The sequence below is a fragment of the Geotrypetes seraphini genome, chromosome 6 (genome assembly GCF_902459505.1).
Source record: "Geotrypetes seraphini chromosome 6, aGeoSer1.1, whole genome shotgun sequence".
NCBI lineage: Eukaryota > Metazoa > Chordata > Amphibia > Gymnophiona > Dermophiidae > Geotrypetes > Geotrypetes seraphini.
The window spans coordinates 147,471,907-147,484,417 of record NC_047089.1 but is presented as its reverse complement, the minus strand read 5'-3'; the positions used below and the strand labels follow the sequence as shown (position 1 = coordinate 147,484,417).

Sequence of the window (12,511 nt, the reverse complement as noted above, 5' to 3'; positions counted from 1 at the left end):
TTAGTGGTGATAGCAATCCAACTGTGAAAAGCAAAAAATGCAAAAGAGAAAAAAAGAACACGTGGCTACCAAAAACGCCACGCCACTTATCTTGAAAGGACTCTGTCAAACAAGGCAGACCAATATTTTGCAGTCTATTGCATAACTTCCCAACAGGGGACCACCTGATTTGCCATAGAGTGGGCTACCTCAGGGGAAAAATCCTTTCAATCTTCTATTCACATTTCACTGAACAAAGCTGTAGTCCATGTTCGGGCATGCACTAATGTTGCCATGCAACCACTTTTACAAATTGCGGTTGGAGCATTCACCACCACCCATATTTTAAGCAGTAAGGGCTCCTGCATTATTTGCACACTAACTAGTTAGCAATAGCATGTGTTAATGTAGATGCGCTAACTGATTAGAACAGAAACGCTCACTCTCCACCACCTTTGATATAATCCTCAAAAATAAAAAAAGACAAAATATTTTAGCACATGATCAGTGCTCACAGATTGCAAAATTACCATCCCAAGGTATTCTGTTTTTTGCTGCATAAGGTGCACAGTAGCACCTAATGCAGCTTAATAAAAGGACCCCTAAATAGCATACTGTAATTTGAGAAATGAAGCCAATGAACAAACAGAAAAAGAGCAATCACGGTGGAATAATGAAATGAAACAATGTTTGGTTTTCCTCACACCTTCTTAGTGCCTTGTACTTTACTGACCACAAAAGTGACTTTTCCCACCAATGGCTGTAAAAATTTTATTTCAGCTGATGGCTTTTCAGAAGGCTTGTCCCCGTCCATGGGCAGTGCTGTCCTACTCCAAGGACAAAGAGAGTGGAGTAAAAAGAAAAATTGCATTATACCTTTACAGTCAGCTATGAATATATTGATTCCCTCTTTCTCTCTCCATTCTCTCTCACATTTACTTACCTATATTCAATGGCACATAGAGATAAAAACATATCCAGCGCAAGAGCAGCCAACTCTGCTTATCCATTTTCTTGCTGTGGATCAAAAAGAAAATGTGATCAGCACAAGCAATCTAACATAAGTAAAATTACTGTCTAATCAAAATCCTTTAACAAGGGATGCATGCAACCAAAAATGGGCGAAGAATTTATCTGAACCAAAATGATTTCCTCTCCAAGCATGATATCATTAAAACAAGTAGGATTATATTGGAAATTCTTTCTGATAGCAGATCAACATGATGTTCTACTTTTGCTATTTCTTGCTTTCACAGAGACAAAGAGGATCGTTTATTATACGACATTAAAATTTGCAGTTATTCTGGTTTAACAAGGGATTTTTCAATTTTGCTGCTGCAGATTTAACACAACAATAATTGGGAATGTTCCTAGCTTTTACACTTATATCTATGCTAAATGTGTGTGCAGTACTGTGCTTGATATTAAATTGCCATACTAGTGGGACAGTCTAAAGGTCTATCAAGCCCAATATCCTGTTTCCAACAGTGGCCAACCCAGGTCTCAAGTACTAAGCTAGATCTCAAGTAGTAAAGCAGATTTTATGCTGCTTATTTTAGAAATAAATAGTGGAATTCCCCAAGACATCTCAATAATGTAGTTTCAAGTTTATTATAAATTTGATTAATTGCTTATTCAAAATTCTAAGCGATGTACAAATCAATAAAATTATAAAATTTTAGGGGGAAACAGAATAAACACTTAAACTAACCTAACAAAAACATATTGAAACAAAAGGAGAGGAAGAGAAGAGAAATACAAGTTGTTGATAGTAAGTAAGACACGTATGGGAAAAAAACAATAGGAAGGGAGAAAGCAATGTGCTTCAAAAAAGTTGTGAAATAGAATTTAATTGAGGCTCCTAGTCAGGCTTTCTAGCTATCAAATGCGTCTTTAAACAGAAAAGCTTTTTAACTTGCTCTTAAATCTGTCTAGATTATGTTCTTCCCTTAAATAAATAGGGAGGGAATTCCATGTATGGGGGGCTGTAACAGAGAAGATGAATTGCCGCCGTGTACTAATGATTTTGAGTGAGGGAACTATCAATAGATGTCTCTTTTAGGAAATTATCCAAACCCTGCTAATTGATTTCACCACATTCTCTGGCAATGAATTCCAGAGTTTAATTACATGTGTGAAGAAATATTTTCTCTGGTTTGTTTTAAATCTACTACTTAGTAATTTCATCGCAGAGCCCCCAGTACTAGTATTTTTGGAAAGAGTAAACAAGCGACTCATATTCACCCCTCCTTGCAAATTAATTAAGCAATATTCAGGTACATTAGATAGATTGTGAGCCCACTGGGACAGAGAGGGAAAATGCTTGAGTACCTGATTGTAAAAACCGCTTAAATAACCTTGATAGGCGGTATATCTTTTGTAAACCGCATAGAACTTAACGGTATTGCGGTATATAAACTGTTATTATTATTATTATTATATAAAATCCTAATAAATTTGAAACTTAGTTATCGGAGTTAATTGGCAATAATTCATAGTTATGCATGCATCCTTCCTTTGCCCTATGCTATGATATGCATGCTGAAATTTCATAGCACATAACTCCAAAAGGAGTGTAGAAGGAGAGGCATGGATGGGTTAGGAGTATTCCCAGAAATTAGGTGCAATCAGTGGCATAGCTACAGAAGGACCTGGGCCTCCTCACCTTTGGGTTAGACCCTCTCTGCTTTAATGACTGGCAAGTATGCCAAGCTCTGGAAGCCAGATATGTTTCCTGAGCAGGTCCTGTTTGGGCTCTTTGAGCAGCACTTAAATTAACAAGTGCACTTTTGCTGCCAATGCTACTGAACTGAGCATGCACAGGAATGTCAACATCATTGGTTGAAGTGTGTCACCAACTTGAATACTGCTCTGGCAGCAATGGTATAAACGAGGGAGATTGATGACAAGGGTATTGGTGCCCAGCATTGCCATGCTGTGCGGCCCCTACTCTTCCCTGCCATGCCGTATGTCCCGCATATCTCTTGAAATGTTCACTGGCTTGAGCAGTATCTTCTAAGAAGTGACATCAGAAGGAAGCCTAGGCCAGCACAAGCAGCAGGTGGAAGATGCTGTTCGCACCAGTGAAAATTTCAAGAGGTATGTGGGAGGAGAAGCGCTAGCATCCCCGTGAAGATGGCACCAGAGGCAGTCTGCCCCCTGCCCCCTTTCTATACCACTGTCTGGAAGCACAGGAAGGACTCACAAAAAAGCCATCTTTAGCTAGGGGAGCTTGGCATCCCTGCCAGCAAAAGTATATTCCATAGCGTCCTTCTTGATTGGCACAGATGGATATTACACACTCCTACCAGCAGATGGAGACTGAGAACCACTGAGCTTCAATGTAACAAATAAGTGGGCTGTGCGGTCCCTTGGAAGCCAGTCTGTTCTCAGTCTCAGCAGATGGTAGATGGGGTAAGACTACGCAATATTCTGAACATTGTTAGGTATTGTCTGGGGATTAGATTATTGTTTTTCTTTCAGATTTTAGCCAGTAAAGAACTACCTCTATTTGCCTTTTATTTTGTATCCTAGCTGCTAGACTGGAGGCCCGCTGAGGGTCTCTGGGGGTGTCTGTCCCCTCTTTGTCCCCTCCCCCTTCCCTATTCTTCCTCCTAATTCCTCTTAATTTTTCCTAATTCTCTGTTAGGGATAACTTTCAATTTGAAAAAAATTGGGGAGAGCCTCGGCTTGTTAGTTGTACTAGTCTGCAGCTACCTAGCTTTGAGAGTCAGAGGGGTCTGCCTATTTTGCAGTTATCTAAAAAACAAACAAATGATGTTTTACGAAAATTGGCTTCTCATAGCACTTGTAAATTCTCTTTCTGGTTTTGAGGGGTTTCCTTTTACTTACTGTGAAGTTGATTCTCTTCTCCACCTTGGGGTTGTTAGCCATCATGCTAGTTGGTCATGAGTTCCCAGCATCGTCTGTGTACACCAGACTTTGGATGCTGGTAATTGTTCATTTTGTCTAGTCAGAGCCTTCCCTCCTTTTATAGTGTCTGACTATAAGGGACTACGTCAAGTTCCTCTCGTGGGGACTTGGCTTTGAATTCTAAGGCAGAACGCTTTGTGTCTGTGAATCCTGTTTCAACAGGAACCACCATCATTTTGAATGTTGCATTGGGCCCTGCTCTCTTAACACACTAGAAGTCTGGTCTTCCTTTCACTCCTCCTTAGACAGCCCGTTACCTCAGGAGTGGACTTTCCACATGCTTTAGTTCTGGCGATGTATTAGGCTTTCCGAATGTGCCAAGCAGGTACATCAGCTTCTTTTGTGGAAGAGGGGAGGCAGAAGTCCTATCCATCACTCTCACAGAAGCAGAGGTGTGTGGAGTGGGAGGAGGAGGCTTTTCTCATTGAGGAGGATGAAGCTTTAGAGCACAGTTCTTCAACCGCCGGTCCGCAGAAAATTCCTGCCGGTCCGCGCAGGACCGGCGAGATTAACTTCTTCAATTCCCTGCCGGTCCGCGCAGGACCGGCAAGATCGAGGAGCGCAGGGCCAGAGATATAATGGGGAGCCTCCGACTGTGCTTTTTTCCCTCCCAGCGGCTCTCCTTACAAGTGCAGCGATTCAGGAAGGAAGCCTTGGAGCTTTTGCTGAGTCGGGCCGCCTCTGATGATGCAACTTCCGCTTTCCTCAGAGGCGGTGCGACCCAACAAAGGACCCGAGGCTGCCTTACTGAATCGCAGCGCTGGCAAGTAAGGAGAGTTGTTGGGAGGGGAGAAAGCTGCTGGCATGGTGAAAAAAAAGGAGACAGCTGCTACTGGACCTAGAGAGGGAGAAGGAGAGATGCTGCTGGGAGGGGAGGAGGGAAAGGAGTCTGGGAAGCTGCTGGGTAAGGGGGAAAAAGGGACAGCTGCTACTGGACCTGGAGAGAGAGAAGAAGAGATGCTGCTGGGAGGGGGGAGGGAAAGGAGTCTGGGAAGCTGCTGGGATAAAGGGACAGCTGCTACTGGACCTAGAGAAGGAGAGGGAGAAGGAGAGATGCTGCTGGGAGGGGAGGAGGGAAAGGAGTCTGGGAAGCTGCTGGGTAAGGGGGAAAAAGGGACAGCTGCTACTGGACCTGGAGAGAGAGAAGAAGAGATGCTGCTGGGAGGGGGGAGGGAAAGGAGTCTGGGAAGCTGCTGGGATAAAGGGACAGCTGCTACTGGACCTAGAGAAGGAGAGGGAGAAGGAGAGATGCTGCTGGGAGGGGAGGAGGGAAAGGAGTCTGGGAAGCTGCTGGGTAAGGGGGAAAAAGGGACAGCTGCTATTGGACCTGGAGAGAGAGAAGAAGAGATGCTGCTGGGAGGGGGGAGGGAAAGGAGTCTGGGAAGCTGCTGGGATAAAGGGACAGCTGCTACTGGACCTAGAGAAGGAGAGGGAGAAGGAGAGATGCTGCTGGGAGGGGAGGAGGGAAAGGAGTCTGGGAAGCTGCTGGGTAAGGGGGAAAAAGGGACAGCTGCTACTGGACCTGGAGAGGAAGAAGGAGAGATGCTGCTGGGAGGGGAGGAGGAAAAGGAAAAGAGTTACTGCTGGACAGGGGGAGGACGGACAGCTGCTACTGGATCTGGAGAGGGAGAAGAAGAGATGCTGCTGGGAGGGGAGGAGGGAAAGGAGTCTGGGAAGCTGCTGGGCAAGGGGGGAAAAGGGACAACTGCTACTGGACCTGGAGGCAGGGAGAAGGAGAGATGCTGCTGGGAGGGGAGGAGGGAAAGGAGTCTGGGAAGCTGCTTGGTAAGGGGGAAAAAGGGACCGCTGCTACTGGACCTGGAGAGGGAGAAGGAGAGATGCTGCTGGGAGGGGAGGAGGAAAAGGAAAAGAGTTACTGCTGGACAGGGGGAGGAGGGACAGCTGCTACTGGACCTGGAGAGGGAGAAGGAGAGATGCTACTGGGAAGGGGGAGGGAAAGGAGTCTGGGAAGCTGCTGGGATAAAGGGACAGCTGCTACTGGACCTGGAGAGGGAGAAGGAGAGATGCTGCTGGGAGGTGAGGAGGGAAAGGAGTCTGGGAAGCTGCTGGGCAAGGGGGTAAAAGGGACAGCTGCTACTGGACCTGGAGGCAGGGAGAAGGAGAGATGCTGCTGGGAGGGGAGGAGGGAAAGGAAAAGGAAGAGAGTTACTGCTGGACAGGGGGAGGAGGGAAGGGAGAAGAAAAAAGGAAGGAAACAGCTTGCAGGGAGATTAGAGGAGGGGAAGGGGAGAGATAGCAATGAGATGGGAAGGGGGAGTCAGCAGAGAAATTGAGAGGGACAAAGATGCTAGATCTGGTGTAGGAGAGATAAAAATGAAGAGAGCAGTGAAGCTGGAGTGAATCGTGTAAAAAGGAGAGAGGGGCATAGGCTGGATGGAAAGGGGAGAGGGGCATAGAAAGAAGACAAATACCATATGGAAGGGGGAGAGGTCAGACAGTAGATGGAAGGGGCAGATGCTGGATTGAAGAAACAGAGAGGGCAGACGCTGGAAGGAAGAGAGTGAAAAGAAGATGAAAGCAGAAACCAGAGACAACAAAAGGTAGAAACAAATAATTTTATTTCTATTTTGTGATTAGAATATATCAGATTTGAAATATATATCCTGCTAGAGACATAACTGGGGACTGCAGTATTCTGTTAGCATGATATTTCTATGAACTTGGCTTGTTCAGTTTTCTTGATAGTAGAGGGGATATATGTGAAGGGGAGGGGAGACAGGGGTTGTGTTGGTCCTTGCTCTGTATATTTATATTTATAAAATGACAATTGTACAGAATATTGACAGGGGTTTTGTTGGTCCGTGCTCTGTATATTTGTATTTATAAAATCACAATTGTTCAGAATATTGTTTCTTTTTATACTTTAATAAAATACATTCAATATAAAATCATAATTGCGGCTTGTGCAGATGGGATCAGATGGTTTGTGGGGACCGAGCTCGCGGAAATGGAGCGTAAACGGGGTTTTTAAATTTTAGTCCTTTTAGTTTGCCGGTCCACAAAATAATTCTTTTATTTCTGCCGGTCCACGGGTGTAAAAAGGTTGAAGAACACTGCTTTAGAGGACTGGACCCTGGAGGATAACGAGGCAGATCCAGATAAGGAATTGTCTTCTAAAGAGGGGTCTTGGATAGGGGATGTATCTCCAGGTGAGGATCCTAAAGTTGTTAGGATTTTTCACAGAGAGGAATTTCAGTAACATATTGCTCAAATGTCTTCAGTTTTAAAGTTTGAAGTGCTGTGGATGGTGGATCTACTTTGAAAGGCATTCATCTTTCTTTTGCCCTTTCCCTATGCATTAGGACATCATAGATGTAATTCAGGCTCAGTGAAAATCTCCAGATGCTGCTTTCCAGATTGCGAGATCTTGGTTCCACTTTACCCTGTTCCAGAACAGGATAGGGAGCCATTGAAGCCTTCTATGGTGGATGCAGTAGTTTCCGACAGTCAATAAAATGAATACTATCCCAGTGGATTGTGGGACTGCTCTGTGGGATCCTCAAGATCACCAGATAGAGGCCCTCCTAAAGTAGAATTTTGATGTGGTTGTGCTGGCAATGCAAGCTGTCATTTGTGGTGGATTGATGGCCAGGACCTGTTTTCATTGGGTCGAACAGATTCTGGATAGAGACTCTGATGATTGGAGTTTGGTGGATCAGGAAGCTGCCAAACTAGAGATGGAGTCTTCTTTTTTTTTTTTTTTTTTTTTTAGATACTCTTTATGACATGCTCCATACTTCTTCTAAGTCCATAGCCTTTAGTGTAACGGCCAAGCATTCTTTGTGGCTCCAAGATTGGTCAGCAGATTTGGCATCTAAATCTAAGTTAAGCAAATTTCCATGTATTTATTTAACACATTTGTATACTGCCTAAAATCTAGGTGGTTTCCAATATCAAAAACATTCATAAAATTCTATAAAATCAACAAACATCGACAACATTCATTATCTGCATATCTATAAAGTCCATAAATATGAACAACATTTAATATCTGTGCATTTCATGGTTCCTTCCTGTTTGGAGAAGAGCTGAACAAGCTGGTGAAGAGCCTGGGCAAGTTTAAAGTCACTTGGCTTCCAGAGAATAAGCCTAGGACAGCTGTTCAAGGTTTTTAAAGGAGAGGATGTTTTCGGGAAGCCAGAAGATATAGGCCAGGCAGAAGAGGTATACCACAGCGTTGCAGATTTTTTTCCAAGGATCCAGTCCTTCTGGGGTGGGTGACAAGGTGACCAAGATTCTGGCCCCTCCTTGTTTGCCTCAGGTCTTGCCACTCAATGAAGATGTGGAGGTCCACCTTCTGATTCCTGTTGGAACAAGATTGAGGGATTTCTATCAGGGGTGCACCAAAATTACTTTGTACCAATGGGTTCTAGAGGTTGTTTGAGAGGGTTATGTTCTCAGTTTGCCTGTACTTTGCAGGACGCATTCATGGAGTTTCCCTGTCGGGTTTGCACTACATGAATTATCAGTTGGTGCAGCCATGTTGTGATGCAGGGGATAGGCAATCCCTTGGTCGTTTTGGAGCTAGACTTATGGTGGCTACTTGCAAAGGCAACGGAACGTGGTTTTGTTTGGGGGGGCCCCAAAGCTCCATCCTAACCAGCAGAATCCTGCGACACAGCCTCACCAGTTCCTGACACCCCCAACCACCACCTATCGGTGCTGTACTTTTAAATATTCAGGCAGCCACTAGGCAGGATCAACGAGCAGGCTTGTCCTTGGAAGTAGAATGAAGGGTTCTGGGCAGGCCTGCTCATTGACAATGTGCGGCAGCAGCCCAAAGATTTAAAAGAACAGCGCTGGGAGGAGGATGGGTGGGTGGGATCCAACCGGTATCCACCAATCTTTGGGGAGGCCATGGCCTCTGTGGCTTCCCCTGTTCTGATGCCCATGGCTACTTACATAATCTTGGATACTATATAGGGGTTGCCTTGATTGATTCTGGTTCAACATAAGCATAGGCAGCAGCAGTTTAGCCCGTTCTGGGCTCCTGGGGAGGACATGCTATAAAAATGAATCAATAAATAATTAGAAGAGTGTATGAAGGAGTATCTGAGTGTCTCAATGGACAGATTTCCCAAAGATATTTGATGACAATCTACCTTTTTGTCACATTGCCAGAAAAATCACATAAAATGACTTATCCTCAAAATTTATAAATGGTACCTAAAGTTATAGAATAGGATCAGTTATGTATGTAAACTAATTGGTTTAATTGATAACGATCAGTTAGCCTTAACAAGTGTTAATTGCCAGACACTGCCAGTTATGCGCATAACTGTTCTATGCCCCTATTTTATAAACATTTAGCCCAATTTTTATAGGCTGTAACTCTAAAGGGGGCATGGCCTTTAGGGGCAGTTATACAGAATACTTGCATTTACATACCTAATATTATTAGTTAGGCACAAAATAGCAGACTTAAGCTATTGTTTTATAACAGCAGTTCTGTGCACAACAGCCATTATGCGAGTAGAATTCATTCTCAGCGCTCTCTGTCCTGGCACCTAATTTTAGGCCACACAAAGAAAACAGAGAAGGCGGCCTATGGTGCTCAATATCAAGACTCGACAAGTATGTACGTGTTTCGGCTGTCAGGCCTGCCTCAGGAGTCTTCAGTATAGCTCTACCTGCCTCTCACTCCCCGATTCTGTCAGGCCAGCTCTGAACTCCACTTTCGCTTTCGGTTCTAGTCAATTTGTCAGATTTCGAAGAAACCAGCCGGTCGGTGAAGTGGAGCTTAGCGTCACCTAGCGAAAACTCAGAATTGGGGAATGAGAGGCAGGTAGAGCTCTACTGAAGACTCCTGAGGCAGGCCTGATGGCCGAAACATGTACTTGGGCATAAGAGGATCCCTTAATGAAGCTGAGTCAGAAGGGCTGTCATAAAATAATGATGGGATGGTGCAGAAGCATTACTTATGACGGGTATTCAATAATTTATCTACCTCAGTATGAAAAAATGTTTTTAAAAAATGTTTTTATTTTTCAGTTTAATCCAATGATAACTCCATACACTTCATCCACTTTTTCTGCAATGACTTTAGCCCCTTTGAAAAGAATTCTTCTATTTGACCGTCAAACTAGGATGTGACTGCTTCCTTGACATTTTCATCACCACTGTCCACAGAGAGATTTCTTCAAAATTAGTAACAGGAAATAATCTGAGGGAGCCAGGTCAGTACTGTAAGGTGGATGGTTCAGCTGCTAAAACCCACATTCTCAGCCTGTGATTGTTGTGACATGTGTAGCAGCACATTGTCATGAAAAAGCGGCATGCCTGCTGTGAGTTTTCCTCGTCTTTTCTTCTTGATTCACTCCCACAAAGTGATCATTGTGTTGGCATAATTTGCCCTGGTTATGGTTGTCTAATGTAGCATGAACTCCAGATGCAAATGTCCTTCATCACCCCAGAAGACAGTTGCCATGACTTTTCCTGCAAATTATTTTGTTTGGAACTTTTGGGGGGTGGGGTTGGCTTGTACTTTTACTGCATTGACTCCATTTTGAACTCAGGATTTCTGGAATAGACCCAAGTCTTATCTCCAGTCATCAAACAATGAAAAAAATTCACTTGGTCTTCACGGAGCATCTCCAAATTCTCCTGACAGTATTGGAGCCTTGTGGCCTTCTGACATGGCATCAGCATTCTTGGAATTCATCTTGCACTAATCTTGAATGTATCCAACTTTTCACAAATTATTGTCCAAACTGACCCTGCATTTCTTCAGCGTCGGGAGCAGCTCGGGTCATTCAGCGCGGCTCTCAGCACTAGAAACTGCTAGCGCAGTTTCATAGAAGAGGGGGGGGGGGTTAGATTCTTTCAGTTCTCCATTTACTATTTTTATTTTTTTGAATACATTGTTACTTGGCTTCTTCTGTGTTCAAGGAAAAAGCGTCGACTTTTGATACTAATGCCTCCATATCTTATGAAGTTTTTCCCACCTTTACATCCAAGGCCTTTATGGCCTCAGAAGCATGTAATTGCTGGCTTTGGATCAGGCTTCCCAGCCTGGTCCTGGATCTTCTCCGCCTGCTTTTTACCTTCAGATGAAGATCCGGCTGGATCCAGCTCCGGGGTTACCTCCTCCTCAAATCCAGGGCTAGACTCAACACTCTTCATTCCTGCAGCCAGCATCAGAGGCGAAAGTGATGTTTGGTCCAGAGAGTCCTGTGCTCCCACACTCGATTCCACTGCGGACACAGCCCTCTGATCTACAAACTGAGATCCGGCATCGGGATGCCGCTCGAGAAATTGCGGCAAAGTGAGCTGAACTAGAGTGGAAGAGAGGGCCAGAGACATCACAGCCCTCACCAAAACCTTCCTCTTTGCATGAGGAATCTCAAAACATGTATTTTGCTTGAGGAAAAGAGATTTAGAAAAAAAATCATGGAGCTGCAAGCCGGCATCAGCGTCCATCCACCATTTTGTTTCTCTCTCTACACATTCTTGATATAAGTGTGACTGGTGTGTGAGGAGTGTTTGAGAAGTGTGTTTAAGTAGTTACAGAATGTGATATTTTTGTGCATATATGATTATGAATGATTTATTGTGTACCACCTAGACTCTGGCAGGGTATACATATGCAAATAAATAAATAAATTTTACAGTCGGGGCCTATATTCAAAGTGGTTTAAGTGAGCAAGAGTATCATTTGCTGCTGCATGAGGTTGCAGCAGCCATTTTGTGAAGGCTGCTGCAAGGGACAGGAATGAGGGGATTGTGCTTTTGCCCCCACGGGACTACCAGGTATGGAGGTACATCTGGTAGGAAATACTAGACCAGGACTGCCTAAGTCCGGTCCTCGAGATCTACTGGCAGGCCAGGTTTTCAGGATATCCACAATGAATTTGCAAGAGAGAGATTTGCCTGCATTGCCTTTTTGGTATGCAAATCTCTCTCATGCATATTTATTATGGATATCCTGAAAACCTGGCCTGTCAGTAGATCTCGAGGACCGGACTTGGGCAACCCGGTACTAGACTTTTTTAGAGGGGCCTTCCTTGGAGAGGGGAGAGGGGAGTGGGGGGAGGTAGCATGGTTGGTGGGCCTGGATGGGGGATCAAGGGCTCCAAGGGGCTTTTTAAAAAATAATTAAAACAAATTATGCGACCAGCCTGATATTCAGTCGAGGCTGCTTTTCGGCAGGTTTGCATAAGCTCCAGGCAGCAATTTTGCTCTGATATTCAGAGCCAGTGCTCAGACATGGCCTGGCACTGAATATCAGGACATAATTTAGCCAGCGATGATCAGCATTTTAAAAAATGATGACCTCTGCTGGCTGAATATCGGGGAGGAGGGGGTGTCTATGTCTTATAGGGAGATAGGATAGTAGTTTTGCAATGTTGTGAGATCCTGTCATGGTTTAAATAGTAACACTATTTGAGCCTCTGTGAAGTTCCCTTGATCATCAGGGTGGAATTGGAACATACTGGAAACTGCATTGGTTGCCAGTGGAGGTGCAGTTGAGGTTCAAGTTTGGTTGTTTCTGTTTCAAGGTGTGGTTTGGCTTAACCCCTAAATACATAACCGAGCTTTTTTCTTTTGCAACCAATAAATATAGGAGGAATTTGCATTT

General features: G+C 44.3%; 1 protein-coding gene across 3 annotated transcripts in view; it reads right to left on the bottom strand.

Moving 5' to 3' along the window:
• LOC117362060 (interleukin-1 receptor-like 2) overlaps positions 1-4,479 on the bottom strand; it is a 47,150-nt gene extending 42,671 nt beyond the window's left edge. For 2 of the 3 annotated variants that reach the window (XM_033947799.1, XM_033947797.1), the window contains exons 1-2: positions 4,170-4,479; positions 923-996 (exon numbers count right to left, since the gene is read on the bottom strand). In XM_033947799.1, the coding sequence (XP_033803690.1) occupies positions 923-996; positions 4,170-4,285 (190 nt within the window). In that variant the 5' untranslated portion in view covers positions 4,286-4,479. Of the gene's footprint in view, positions 1-922; positions 997-3,831 lie in introns of all 3 variants that reach the window. The other variant, XM_033947798.1, reaches the window with a different exon arrangement.
• Between the last annotated feature and the right edge of the window lie 8,032 nt (positions 4,480-12,511).